Genomic DNA, 15,607 nt, shown 5'->3' on the forward strand with positions numbered 1-15,607 from the left:
TGGAGGACACCACTTATGACCAGTCACCACCTGGATTTAGCTCCACTGACTGGAACTCTTTGGGCCCAGCCATCCAACCAGTTTTTAACCCAGCAAAGCACATGCCCATCCAAGCCACAAGTAGCCAATTTCTCTCAGAGTATGCCCTGGGAAACTGTGTCAAATGCTTTATGAAAATCAAGACAGACTATCCACAGCCTGTCATCCAATGAGCAGGTCACATTGTCCTATAAGGAGATCAGGCTTGTCAAATAGGACCTGCCTTTCATAAAAACCCATGCTGCCTGATCACCTGGTTATCCCCCACCTGTGCTGTTCACTCAATATGATCTGCTCCATCAGCTTCTCCAGCACCAAAGTCAACTGACAGGCCTGTAATTTCCCAGATCATCCTTCTGTCCTTTCTTAAACGTGGGTGTAACACTGGTTGACTTCCAATCTTTTAGTACCTGCCTTGTCAGCTGATAAATGATGGCAAGTGGCTAGCTGAGCACCCCACCAGCTCCCTCAGCACCCGGGGGTGTATCCCATACATTATATAATTGTGTATATCTATGTGGTGCAGCAGCTCACTTACCATCATCTCCTGGATGGGGGGGGGGACACAGAGGGGGCAGAGTTCCACTCTTTGTCTTCTAGGTTAAGGGGCTGAACTCCCTCAGTACAAGTGATTGTATTACTAAAGACTGAGTCAAAGAAGGCACTAAACATCTCAGCCTTCTCCTTATCCCTTGTTATCATATTTCCTCCTGCATCTAATAGGGGATGGAGGCTTTCCTTGGTCTTTCTTTCACTATTAATGTATTAGTAGAAATGTTGCTTGCTATCTTTTACCTCAGAAGCCGAATTAATTTCTAGCTGGGATTTTAGTTTCTGATTTTCTCCCTGCACAGCCTCACAATACCTTTGCAGTTATGTGAGTGGCCAGTCCCTTCTTCCAAAGGCCATAAACTCCTTTTTCCCCCCCCTCTGCTGCAGCCAAAGCCACCTATTTGGCCAAGCTGGTCTTCTGCTCCACTGGCTTGACTTACAACACATAGGGGCAGCCTGCTCCTGAGCCTTTAAGACATCCTCCTTTAAGGAATATCATTAAGGAGGGATGTTTAAAAAATAGATAAGCACTAAGACCTGTGAGCTATGCAGGGTTTAAAACAGTAACAGACTATAACACCAAAACAAACAGCCCCCTCCCCACCCCAGTATGCTGTTTTTCAGATAAATATTGATCTGAGTCATTCCACAATGTAAACAAAGTTCTTTCAAACTGAATAGTAAACAGTTGTCATCAACATATATTCCCTTATATCCTCAGAATCCTAACAAAAAGGAGTTGATTCAACACTACTCAAGTAGCAGAATCTTCTGAACAAGTCATAAATAGAAAGGAGAGAAACAGATGGGATGAAGGGCACCACTTGCCATTTGTTAGCATATAGTAAGTGAATAACCAAGAGACAAAACAGAAATCAATTATGCAGAAAATTACAATCCCATAAACCAAACAAGAATAGAAACTATATTAAAAAATTTGTATGTCCCTGAAGGCAATCAAATTGCAATTTTCATATTTTTCTTTTAAGGCAGAATTGTAGAGAACATATATTAGAAACAGCTGAACATTTACCACCACACACTACAAAAATATATTAAACAATGAATTATGCTTCCAGTTTTATGAGAATAGTGTTCACATTGCATATGAAGAGGAAAATAAGGTTATTTTCATTTCCACCTCTACAACAGTATAAAAATAAAAAAATTCTTAATACCTAAAGTTTCTTTGTTTTCTCTTTTAATACTTACACTGGCACAGGAACCACACATGGAGGACATGGCAATGCAGTTTGAATAAAAACTGGCTCAGAAGGCTGTTCCCAAGGACCTGCAGATTGATGCTGAGAGCAAAAAATAACACCAGTTGAATAAAAAAAAACCCAACTATCTGCTTGACCATTGTTACCACAACCATAAACAAACATTTCACCTAGAGACATCCCAATTCTAACAAAGCCACACTCTAGCAACTAACTTTTTACTAGAGGAAAGCTGAAGACCTAGCACACATGCACACAATAAAAAAAAATTAAAATCAGTTTCATCCTTAGCACGATTAGGGACAGGAAACTGGAGGTCTGAGACCCTACTGCTACAAATCCAGCACAAATTCAAACAAAAAGAACAGCAAAGCAGTTCTAAGAATTTAGTAGAGGTATAAATACAAAAATATTTCAACAGCTGGAATTATCATCATGCAGTGCATGTGTCATGCTTAAAGATGCCAAATAATTTTTGACTTCTAACTTCTGCAAATGTTGATGGTTTAGTAAGCACCAGAGTTAAAATTTATTTTTTGCTCTGATAAAAGTAATTGGTTAGATTTGAAATAAAATACAACTCATACTCTAGAAATGATAGAATTTTTGCTTAGTTCAATTGAAGTATATGCTGAAAACTGCATATTCAATTACATATATATTACAAAATCAATAAGATGGCAACTAGAACCATTTGGTCTCTTGGTTAAGCAGTATACATACCCATGTGTCTCATTATTTAATTAATTACTCTGAGCTTCAAAAGCCTCCCACATACAATCAAGGTAAAACAACTGTTGCTCATTCTTCAGAACACAAATAACACCATTTTTCACTATTAACTTACTGAGCCAGTTTGCTTCACAAGTGCTTCATCATGGCAGGAAACAGGGCACAAATGACCACACGTTAATGCTTTCTGACAGGACTGACGACATGGAGGACACCGACCAAAGTGACAGTAGTGTTTCTCTCTGGTAGAGTGGTGACAGGTAGGTGGTTTACTGAAATAAAATCCAAGAATGAATCAATACGTCAGCAAGAAATATGAAGGTACTGGAAAATTGTATTCAGAATACAAATAATCAAGATGAAAAAGTTATTTTTTAAAAAACTAGTTTCCTTCTCACCTTCAGTAGTGGTTAATACTACAGAAAAATTATCCTGAAGTTCTAAATAACACTAAAATCACAATTGCTCAAATGGCTACTTCAATCCTAATTCTGATGTACTTTAAGTAATCTCCTTTTTCCTTTTGCTAGTTAGGTTTTCTAGGTAAAAGAGCTCATGGAGGTGCTTCAAAATGGTGGGATAGAACCTCACCCTTGAGAGTAGCAAGCTGCACAAGAAACCACAGCATCAAAGGTGTCTGATAGAGGAAGGATTATTCCTAATCTACACTTCATCTGCATAGGCAAGAATACAGAAAACTGAGAAGTAATACCTGTAGTCATATTAGAGGAGTAATTTTTGCCTTTTAAAGTTGTATTTGCCACCTTCTTTAAGGACACCTGAAACTCCACTGAAGAACTAGAAACACACAGGCTTTCTATACTGACCTGCAGAGCTGTTTGCACTTGGGAGGTTTGATGGTGCGCTCCCTGCCACAGGGCACTTTAATGACAGTTTTTCCACAATTGCATTTCACATCTACAGTCTCTGGACATGGATTACAACTACCTAGAAATAAATATATTAATAATATTATAATCTGAATAACATTAGAAAAAGTGGCAAGTAACATAACTGAAATGGCATAATTGTTCTATTCTGTTAATCTAAATAACGGATGGTTGTTAATTGTTATTATTTTAAGAAGTTTCATTTTTGTTTCTGCTTAGTTTCAAATCCCTCTTGAGAATTTCACCATTCTTGATGTATAACAATAATAATCCTGAGTGTTTTACAGTTGTTAACTGGTATCAAGTTATAAATAATCTCTCATTTTTTAGAGGTTAGCATTATTAAAGCCCAGTCATGTAGATCACACAACACTTAAATATTTGCTATTTATATTTCAATATATTTATATTGAAAAACTGGTACAACGTTATGCATATTTTGTACAATATTTAAGAAAGAAATCTTTAAAATCTTTTAAAGAAGTATTTTATATATAACAAATAATAAGAGCAGAGATCACATATAAGCCTGAAGTCAAGGTGAGAGCACAATGTTCTTAAATCAAACATTATAATACACTACAGTAGCTAACAAAACATTTCTATTCCCTAGCAACACATTCTAAATTTCAGCAAGCATGATTAAACACTTTAGAGATATGTAAAAATCAAACCAGTAGCAATCTATTAAATTACCTTTCTCCAGGGACTCCTGCTAAACTCCAAGTGCTTATTATCAGTAACCTCTAATAATTCCTTTTAGAAAGTTATTTTCTAGGAGTTATACTATTTCCTTTATACTCAGTTCTCTCTGAGATCTGTCAGCTCATTGCAAAACTAAGAAAAGGGGCACAGTTAACAGACTAAAACAAATACAAAAAACTCCACTAGTTTGTGGTGAGAGAAGTAGCAGCAGGTTAACTGGGACAACTACCACATTTCCCTGTCTTGTCCTCTGAAGAGTGACTGCCTCAAAAACAAGACAGGCCACACCAGTTGTGATTTCCTGAGCTGTTGCAATTTATAGTCTGGACAACTAAGGGAAATTACGTAGACTACTCAGCTGCTGCTTCAGTGGGGCAGCAGCTTCTGTGGGGAAAACTGATGAGAGTGCAGACACTTTTTTCAGTCATTCCAATTTAATCCTCTACCAAGTGAATGTCAAAGCAGTTGGCTAGGAGAAAACCTGCCAGGTAATGTTGGTCATTTTCAGCATTTTTCTGGCAAAAGTCACTGGATGCAGAAGTAAAGAGTTTTTTTATCTTTCACATAGTCAGAAGCAAGTTATTTTCTCTTTTATCAGTAAGATACCAATATACATTCAAATTTCATCAACTTTTTTTTTCTTTTTAAATTTTAAGCCACTTGTATCACGTTGTGCTCTAGAATTTTTAAAATACAGACAGATTCAACCAGCACAGTCATCTTTATATACTGTCAGACTTTGCTATGAATATTCAGTAAATGGGTAAAATGTCAAGCTATGGATTTTTAATTAAGCAGCTGGAAAAGGGAAAGAGCATTTTCAAAGGAACAATGGTAAGCAAAATTACCAGGTAAAAGCTCAGTTGTCATTATGTAAATTAATTATGTAAATTAAGCCCTAAGCAGTTCTAAAAACATTTCCAACACACTGCCCCCACAAAAGGCCCACATGCAAAGAGGGAGAGAATTCATTAACCACCACACAGAGCAATACAAACACAAAGTTTGCAAAAAAACCCCAATATTCCACGACTCTGGGAATCCTTCACCTATTCTTACCTCTGTGACAGCCTGAAGGACATTTGTGATTTCTGCAGCCCAGAGTCCGCCCACAGATTTGATCACAAGGTGGACAGTTTCCAGAACAGCACTATTAAAAAAATATATACTGGATGTAACTGAAAAATCTTCTTGACATTTCTTGTATAAATTTGTGCTCTCCTACTATCCCATTTTTTCAATACTACATAAAAAAATTTTCATGCAATTTCATCAGATTTCCTCAAATTCATGTCAGGTATAGAAAGGCAGCCATCTGAAAAGTTGTTTTGAAAATTAAAATTATAAAATAAGATGAAAATACACATTTGTAAGCATCATTTCAACACACTAAAGTGGCAGCTTCCAAAAAGCATAAGAACATTTAAAAGGTTAAAATTCTTATGTTTTAATCTGAAATAATTTCAGAAGATTACACATAGGATATCCAGCAGTTGGCTCTACTACTCTACAATCTCTTCCACTTTTATACTGTATCATCTCGGGCACAAATCTATTGCTAACTACTAAACAAACAAACAAAAACAAAACAAAAAACAGCATAAAAAATTTTTTTAAAACAGAAAAAAAAAGAAAAGGAAAAAAAACCCCAAACTTTCACACCTTTCACTTTTGTAGTAATGGTCAGACAACTTTACAATCAGTTACCTACTTTTTCTTCTTATATAACATAGCAATGTTGAAGAATCTGGAAATACCACAACACCACAGCAATAGTGGATATGCTTGGAGAGGGGAGATCCCCACCTTCTACATTAACTGGAAAGGTACCTTCCTTTCAAACTGCTTAAGGAAGGATGGCAGTTAGGAAGAGAGACCTGGACTTCATTGCATCAACTAAAGATGTTGAGATTGCATTTACTTGTTTTGCCATATTTTCACATTAAGTGAATTCACTTTAATAATACTGATAATAAAATACTTAGAAAACAAAACTGTATTTTTCATGTCTTCCTGTGGTAAGAATTCCAACTTTCATAATGTCTGAACTCAAAAACAGCAGGCAACTTTCAGGACTTTGTGAATCACAAACTGATGTATTTTTAATATATGTATATATGTATTCATATATGCATATTTTAAAATAGTTTGAGCTATCAACTATTCCTTTGATTTCAAATGACAAGGGAAACAAAACTCAAATTTCCAGTTGTCAGACTACTGCTGTTTCCAGGGATGCATATCAGAAGGTGAGATGAAATGGTGAATTGTCAAAATTAAAAGTATGTCCATTACAAAGTTATGAGAGATCCCTCGCTCTTTCTACAAAGTAAGGAAACAAATTTATTAACTACTCCAGAATACATAAAGCATCAGTAACTACCCAAGCACTCAAAACCAAAACTGCTTTCTAGATCTCGCCAGTTGTTCAAAATCCTGTCACAGTTTTTAAGGAGTCACATGGATAAGACAAGGGGTCAAATGGGTAAGACAAGGGTTAATGAGCACAAGTTGCTCCTGGGGAGATTCTGATTAAACACAAGAGTAAAATTTTTCACTCTGAGGACAGTCAGACGTTGGAATGTTCTCCCAGGGGAAGAGGTGGATTCCCCCACTTTGGAAAGTTTTAAGTCTCATCTCAACAGGGTGCTGAGACATCTCACATAAACAATATTATAATGGTTGGACCAGATGATCCTTGAGGTCCATTCCAACCTGACATCCTGTGATTCTACAATTCTATGATTCTGTGCTGTTCAGAGAATTCTGGTACACTGTGAACTAATTTGAATGACACTGAAGAAAAGTCTTCTTTCCATACAGTACCATGAGGTGGAACTAAATACTGATGTGATTCACATGTAATACAAAATGTTATAGATAAATTAAAAAATTATCTAAACAATACATTTGAGAAAGGTCATCTCTGGGCACTTACCTTTCTCTTACATTGGTGCTTTTGACAATCACGAATTTTAGTACACTTTGTTTCACACAAATATGGCTTATGACATGGCATGCGCTTAGTGTGCTTTCCACAGCGACACTGTTTTTCAACTTCCTGGGCAGCAAGAGGGGAAAAAAGCAGGATATTTTTATTAGAAAAAAGAAAAAAAGAGTGGAAAATAAAATGTTCCACTACTAGTTGTGAAGAAAGAATCATGGGAGAGTAACATTACATTACAGTGCAGTATCAGAACAGAAATGAGCATCAACTCCTATGTTCTGAGCAATTTCCTATCTGAGCAAAACCCACTTGGAAGCCTTGTGTTGGTACTGCAGCCACTGTGCTCACCACAGCACCTCACTGCTGCTGTGGTCTCACCAAGATCCAAGGGAACCATTCAGGTGCATAGTGCAAGATGTCAAGCTTAAACACAAAACAAATTCATACAAAAAAGTACCTATCCTGCATAGTAAATTACATTTATCCACCATATATACAGACAACTTAAGAAGTAGGTGAGCAGATTTATCTGATCTTCGTGCCAGCTATCATGTCCTAACTACTTTCACCATAGACTTTCTAGTCAAAGCTAGTTCAGGAAGAGAAAACTGAGAGCAGACAGAGCAACAGCTTTATAGGCCAGACCACAGAAGCTCAAAAAAAATTTAGAGCAGAGCAAAATACTATTTTCTTATTTAGAGGATAGGAAATGATGTTATGTTACATCCTCTTCCATTTCACTAATAAAAAAAAAAAGCACCAAGGAAGCTAGAAAAGCTGGGGGGGTGAAAATCAAGGGCTTTTAGGGCATAATTAGTTAAAAAACAAACTATCAATCCAAAACAATGAGACTTAGATCCATGCCTCAACTCAGATACACAATGCTTAGCTATTAATTCAGAACTGTGTTGGGAGGGAATAGAGAAAAAAAATGTGCTTTTTTCATGAACAGAAAGTCATAGATTTTGTGATAGATATGACTTAATTTTCCTTACAAGACTTAGTGTTTGAAAACCCTAACAACATGAGAACCAGCTATGGCAAGACTAACCTGTCTGCATATTTCACAGGGACCTCGATGACAGCGCTGTGAGCATTTATGGATGCCACACTCCAGAACTTTGTCACAACTATCACCACAAGTGGGCACATCTTCTGTACAAGGCAATGTGAACTCTAGGTGAAGAGATAGAAGTATGAGCAAACATTTAGAAAAAAAGTTGAAATACTGAGAAAAAAAATGCTCTGTATAAAGTACTACAAATGCTTCATTTTTAAAAAAATTTCTCTAGAATTACTCTATTTTTCACATAGATAATTAAACTTCTGATACCAAATAAAGTTTTGGAAGAGTTAAGCAAAAAATTAATATAAGCTGTCACAGTTCATTGTTTTTTAGAATTTTTTATGGACCCTGCCCTGCAGAATTAACCTAAACTATTGACTGTAAAAGACTGCATAACTTTTTTCTTTAATTTTTTTTTTTTTTTTTTTTTAGCTTACTGGATTTTTCGCATGGACAGGACCTTTTCCCAGAACGAGGACAGTCTCCACAGGGACCAGCATGGCAGATTTGTTCACATGTGTGATTACCACAAGGCAAAGGTTTCCCACACATCTGGAAAACACAAAAGAAACCAAATGAATGCAATGTAACAGAACTAAATACCAAGACAAAGCAGACTAAGGGGGAAAACTTGGGGTAAAAGGTGTCTGTATGGAATTTAACTTTTTCTGAATTTTGTTAACAAATCTTACATTTGCCAAGTTTCCCAAATACAACTGATCATCCCTGCAGTGATCTTGCCTGGAAGGCCACTGTATACTGAGGAGTTAGTGGTTCACAAAATAGATAAACTGAGTAGTCTCAGGCTTGCACTGTCCTGCATGTACAGTTTGGCCTTAAGGCCTGTTTTGTGTTCCACATATCCCCTGGCCACAGGATAAACTTATTGCAGGAGAGGAGAGCAGAGGCAGCTCCCACCTGGCACTAGTGATTAAGCCACCTGAATGTCCTTGCCTTTATCTAAAAGTGCAGCAATAAGTTCTTACATGAGCAGCTTTTGCTCTGACAGTAGAAACAGTCAACAGTGTTGCCTTCTTGCAACAAAATCCTACATGGCTTTATTGACCAAAATAGGGTAACCCTTTCTCCAGATGGGGTCTGCCCTGCATACTGCACACGGATCACAAGCCCGTTCAATGTCATGCAACTTGTGGTTCCCAGCATTAATCAGTCATACCATTATTTATATTTCACTCTCTTTCTCTATAGTGTAAGCTAAAATACATTACATTTAAACTCATATTTTAGAGAGGCTCAGTGCCTTTCTCACTGGGATCATAATGACCAAGTGCCTCCACGTGCAACCTCACCCTGATACCTTTTTTTAATTATTATTATTATTTTTATTTATTTTACATTCTGTCAATCCATAGCCTTGATCCTAAGAATGAGCAGCAGGTATGCTTCAAAGAATGAATGGTGAAGCTTTCACTCTGTTACAGTTCCTAGAAGTAAACAAGAGTGAAATTCTTATCTACTTAGCTGTAGTTTCATGCTTATTTTTTAAGACAGCAGCTGAAATAACAACCTCAAGTACAAGAAAACAGAATACACAAGGTCAAATTCACTGATAGTATAACCCTAGCACATTTCCAGAACAACATTTTAAGTACTGTCAGACATGAACTAGGCCACCAAGTAGATCCATTCTCAAACACTGCTGCTTACATTTTTGTTTGTACTTTCAAAACCTAACCAATAAAACTATTTGCCTACTGAATGTGTTTTTCCAGTCCTTAATACACTGTATTACACAGTAATCAAACTGTAATAAGGTAAGAAGTAAGCTACCCAGGAAAGCTTGAACATACCTGGTCACACTGCCACTGAGGACTTGCACACTGTCTTTCTGCAGTTTGTCTTCCACAGATGCACCACTGTTTACTAACTCGTGGACAAGGCTGACAATCTCCTATATGCAATAGAAAAGTGACATTGAGAGTAGGAGTTGGAAAAGAACGATGCATCTTAACAACTGAATTGAAACAACTGAATTGAAACAACTACTAGACTGAAATTTAAGAAGGCAGCTCTACCTGGGTGACAGGAATTCTCACAAGTGTGTTGTCCACACAGCAGTGTTCGTCCACACGGCAGCCGACACGACCACTCCTTGGCACTGCACCTTCGTGGCACTGGTTTAGCTTTCTTACAGTGGCAGGTTATTGTCACCATCTTTGGGCAAGGTGGACAGGGTCCTAAGTACAGGAAAAAGAATACTTTGCTAATGGCCATTCAGCAAAAACAGCCTTGACTACATCTCTCTTATTCCGAGGATTTTAAACGTAGTCAGGAGATTTTAAGTAAAACAGTGTAACAGTGGCATAAATACAGATCGTAGAACCAAGAGACACAGCAGAGTTACCTGGATGACAAAGCAGCAAACATTTATGACCACAAGAAGGTTTGAATTCCCTTTCACATATCTGACCACAGGAGTGAGGCACCAGCCATGGGTCCAGTGTTGGATTCTCCACTTTTCCACAATAACAGTAATACCTACTGGGAGTTTCAGACCGTTTGTATTCAAACCTACATTTTGGACTACAAGAAGGGAAGAAAAGAGTGAAAAGAAAGGCAATTTTTCAAGGTTTTTTTTAATAAGAAAATGAGATTCTATAATTTCTGTTTCCCAAGACTGTTGCCAGGCTACCAATTAACATTTCTACAACTACTGTAATCAACAGCAACATAATTAAATTTATAACACAAAGGTCTTGCTATATGTCAAATTTTACAATACAGTCATTAGAATGTCTAAGGATTTGTTTTATCAGTGCAATTTTTTTTTAATAACATATACAAACAAACGCAGTGTAGCAAGCACACAGAATAATATGTCAAGCAATACCAAAGGAATGTATGCAACAGGGAGTTAACCTACTTAAACAGAACCAATCAAAAAAACACTTCAAAAAATAGGTCTTTACCAGTAGCAGTTTATAAGCTATGTAAAACCAAGCTTTAGCAATGCTATTAAAACTATGTATAATGATTCAAACTTCATCTGAAATATTTTAGATTGTGTCAGCTTAGCATCATGGGTGTTATAAGATGCACACCTTTGTTTATTATCCCTGATGGTGTCAGATACTAAAAAATACATTATTCCTAAAGGGAGACAGGCAAAAGGTCTGGAAAGTGCCACAGGCCCTAAGGACTTTCAGGTGCAAACTATGGATGAGGGAAGCAGCACAAGGAAGGAGAAACAAAGAAGCTCCTCTTTCTGGCTACACTGGGAAAAGACAACAGACAAGGAACTCCTCCTCGGAGAACAGAGGTTTTGAAAGACTTATGTATTCATTTTTATCAAATAAAATGTCAATTTGGCCCTACATAATAAATTACAGGCCATGAACCATTTCTCCATTGTGACTGCCCAGTTTTACCATGTGTTAAGTGTTAAACAAAATATGATTCACCTTGAATTTTTTTCACTATAAACATTATGCTTAAACTAGTTTTTAGTAGAATAAGCATTACCAACTTGAAAGACTGAGAGCCCACAATTTCATACTATGCTTCCTAAGCAAACTTGCTCTCTAAAATCCCACAATAAAGCTTTTGAAACCACCAGACACTTTCAATCAATTTTGACAGAGCATTGTGTCTCAAAGACATAAGTTTCCACATAGAAGTAGGTGGGCAAATAAAACATAGAACAAACAAGCACAGAGAAACCTTGAGTGACTTTTCAGTCACAAAACTACTGAAGAAGCAAGCTTCTTTATTCCCACAGCCACAATATTACCTTCTTCCTTATACAGTATCATGTAAAACTGCAAGATTGGTTTTAATGCTTGAGTTATACAGAGGCTTAAAAAAAAAAAATCTATCTCACTATTTTAGAAGTGTTTTTTTTTAATTTATTTCTTTCATAGTGCTAATTTTAAGTGACAAATATGTAAAGCCACTCAGAAATAAATACTACAAACTGAGAAACATAATAGATAAGTTAGCCTCTCAGAGGTTAAAACAAATTTGATGCTTCACGTTTTAATGCAACTGGGAAATATTCCTGCATCATGGTAATGAAAACTTTAAAATAACTTAAAAAAAAACCAAAAAACAACAGAAAAATCAGTCTTTTGAACTTTTGTGTGTGTGTGCACGTAATTTACAAGTACCATTCCTTTCTAAAGTAACTCCAGTCCATGTATGTTTCACAATAAAAATATCTTTGCAAAAGTACCACAAAGAGCTCACCATGGCCAGGGATAATCTTTCTTCCCAAAATCATCATCTGTCAGAGGAGAGGACACAAGGAAAAGGCTGTCCTTGGCCCACTTTTGGATACACACCAGGTGAAATATACAAAAGCATCCACAACAGCTCCAGACCTAAAGGGTAGATATGTTTCAGTTACTTTATATTAGGCTTATGTGTTTCCATTGATGCCATCTCTTGTACCTAAAGAAATACGAGCTTTCTATTTTTCCATTTTAAAGAATGTGTTTCCAAAGGCAGGTTATACCTATAGCTAGATGAATAAAGGCAGTTCTACTGTTAAAGATTCATTCCTACAATTGTTTTTTCCTGCTTCCATGGGAAGATTTTGCCAAGGCTTATGAAGCCCAAAATATTCATACAACCACAGAAACGTGGATTCAAACACACTGGTGAAGATCATGCAGCATAGCTTTTTCCCCAGAGTAGGACTGTTGCCCTCTTAGCTCATGTCAGACACATCTTTGCTTAGCAAAGCTGGAAAATCCTGACTGATGGGGACTCCACAACCATCCTGGGCAACATGCTCCAAGTGTCATTCTACCTTCCTAGTTACCCAGTCTGCATTTCCCAAACCCCAGTCTGTGACACTGCCTCTTATTACAACACCTCTCACTTCAAAGTTGACCTTGGCTTCAGTCAGCTTCACAGCCTCTGTCTGCTTGGAGTTGTGATCACATCACCCCTTAGCCTCCTCCTTGCTAGACTAAACAACCACAGCTCTCCCTCCACCTCCCTCCCTGTCCCATACTGTAAGCCTCCAGACTGCAGTAAAAATACCAAAACGATTTTTCCCCCTTTCAAACTTCAGGATTTATGTACAATGTAAGCAAGACAAAAATTTCATTAAAAGTGTGGCTTTGAACATAGTATCTTCTGTTCAAAGACCAAGAGAGCTATAAAAGAAAATAGAATTAAAAGCATATGGGTTCACGAGAGATGATTTTGCCAATATCTTGTCTTCATCATTAAGCTTTTATGTTCTTGTTTCCAATGTACTTCTCTGCCAGTTCTGGACTAAAGTTACAATCCTTTGCTTAGAGTATCAGCCTGCTCTTGAAAATAACAGAATATGCAGAAATGCAGTTTTATGACTTTGGTACCTTTGACATATTGATATCTTAATTGTCAGCTTAGAAAGACTGTAACAGTTCAGTAAGAGAAATGCAGCAGAAAATTTAAATGTTTATTTCTTCTGGGTTTTAATAACTTAGGACATTGTTATAAAAATCTATCATGAAAACAAAGAGAATTTTCTCCTTAACGTTTAGAGAATAAAGTCAATGACACAATTTTCTCAAGCCAAGTTCCTATAACTAAAGCTCAGCAGGAGATGTTAAGTAAACAAAAACACTTGGCTGAAATATTACAGATTAAAGAGAACCAACAAACTGAGTTAAAAAAAAAGAAGAGCTCCGAGATGTTAAATCCTCTCACTGCTGATGAGATGTTCAGGTTGGATATTAGAAAAAAATTATTCACAGAAAGAATGGTTAACACTGGAACAGGTTGCCCAGGGAGGTGGTAGAGGCACTATCCCTGGAGGTGTTCAAAAGATGGGTAGGTGAAGTGCAACAGTGGATGGTTTAGTGGTTATGGGTTGTAAGGAGTACAGTTACACTTGATGATCTTAGAGGTCTTTTCCAACTTTGATGCTTCTGTGATTCTATGAGAAGATATTTACATGTATTAACTTGAAAATCAAGCTAAAAATATGTCCTAAGGTCTGAAAAAAATGGATTAAATATGTTAGGAATTCATTAAAAATATATTGCATTTTTTTCCAAAAAAGGTTAATGACCAGTTTCACTGGATACATGTAGACCCTGTACGTATAACATAAGGGGTTAAAGATTTCCTGCATTTTTTTCTCTTAATGTTAAACATAAAGTTGCAAACATGTATTTGAGTCAAGTAACTGTCACAGAAACTGTTGGGCCTGTTAGAGTCTAAGAGAAGTTGATACACTATAACAAAGTTGAAAAAGATTTGTCCTGAAATCTCTCCCATGAAAAATGTACCAGTGCAAAATAAGAGAATCTTCTCAACCATGGCACTCTTCTCTTTCACCTATCAGCATTTGTAGAAGCAAAGTTTATCTCAGTTTCCTTGCTTTAAATCTAAGAGCATTTCCCTAATTTTTTGCTGTTTGCTACAACATAGCTTATTGAAAACACAATTGCAGCACCTTCCTCTAAAATTTAAAAATAACTATTTTACAGAACAATAACAAGCATACATTAAAAAATACATATTCCAATTATAAGCTCTCTATATAAGCACTTATTTCTTCAAGTGTTTAAAAAAGACCCAAAGATTCCTAAAGTTGCATTTAGTACTTTAATAATTTCAAAAGACTCAGTCCTAAGAACTTAGTGTTCATATTATTCATATGTTACCATGTCATGCAAGTTATTCATATCATTATATTTGCTTATTCCAAAAGGCTACTGTGACATACTTACAGCTTGGTTCCGTTTAACCGAAGCAATGCAGATCAGACATGTCATGGCCCCTGACTGAAAAGCTTCATTCATGTACTGTCTTGTACGTTCCAGTTCACTTGCATCTCCATCTTCAACATATAAAGATTTTTAAAGCAATCAGTAATGTTTGCTCTGCTATTCTGTACATGTCGAGACTTTTGTAGAAGCTGTGGGGCTTTTTTCCTCTGAACAGAGGCCAGTCATATATTATTTCCAAACCACATTATTAAAATTTCTTAAGACAGTTTCAAAATGATATGATGGATCTGCATAAAAAGGGAAGAAGTACTGCCAGCATGCAATGCTGGAACAAATATTTTTAATACAAGGCATCAGAATAAAGGGCTTTGCCTCCAGTTATGGAGAAATTCTAAAATACAGCCAGCAATACAGCATTGTTGATACTTTCATACCAAAGTAAACATCAATAATTTTTTTAAAAATTACCGGTTTGACTGGTGTAAATGGTAAATGTTTTGTCCAAAATCTTTCCCTGTTTTACTTCAGCATCTTCATCATCTTCTTCAGACGAGGAGCTAAACTGGTCTTCAACTAGCTTTTTTGCTGCAGCCTGATTAGCCTTCTTAATTTCATCAAATTTCTTCTGTGAAGATAATTCTATTAAGAGAATATTAATGATTCATTTAGTTCACATTCAGTTCTCCATACCTTCAATTGTGCTTTTCTTCAAGAGCTTGCTGATTTTATGTTTTTAAGGGCAGTACATTGCTTCATTTTCA

General features: G+C 36.5%; 1 protein-coding gene across 1 annotated transcript in view; it reads right to left on the reverse strand.

The window, feature by feature from the left end:
- The window catches only part of NFXL1 (nuclear transcription factor, X-box binding like 1), a 42,254-nt gene that overhangs the window by 25,278 nt on the left and 1,369 nt on the right, over window positions 1-15,607 (reverse strand). The window contains exons 2-14 of the mRNA XM_030449769.1: window positions 15,315-15,485; window positions 14,847-14,956; window positions 12,361-12,494; window positions 10,520-10,698; window positions 10,191-10,352; window positions 9,966-10,066; window positions 8,592-8,706; window positions 8,140-8,264; window positions 7,080-7,202; window positions 5,201-5,291; window positions 3,374-3,494; window positions 2,662-2,818; window positions 1,804-1,895 (exon numbers count right to left, since the gene is read on the reverse strand). Coding sequence (XP_030305629.1) covers window positions 1,804-1,895; window positions 2,662-2,818; window positions 3,374-3,494; window positions 5,201-5,291; window positions 7,080-7,202; window positions 8,140-8,264; window positions 8,592-8,706; window positions 9,966-10,066; window positions 10,191-10,352; window positions 10,520-10,698; window positions 12,361-12,494; window positions 14,847-14,956; window positions 15,315-15,485 — 1,681 coding nt within the window. The remainder of the gene's footprint in view (window positions 1-1,803; window positions 1,896-2,661; window positions 2,819-3,373; window positions 3,495-5,200; window positions 5,292-7,079; window positions 7,203-8,139; window positions 8,265-8,591; window positions 8,707-9,965; window positions 10,067-10,190; window positions 10,353-10,519; window positions 10,699-12,360; window positions 12,495-14,846; window positions 14,957-15,314; window positions 15,486-15,607) is intronic.

The sequence above is a fragment of the Calypte anna genome, chromosome 4A (genome assembly GCF_003957555.1).
Source record: "Calypte anna isolate BGI_N300 chromosome 4A, bCalAnn1_v1.p, whole genome shotgun sequence".
Lineage (NCBI taxonomy): Eukaryota > Metazoa > Chordata > Aves > Apodiformes > Trochilidae > Calypte > Calypte anna.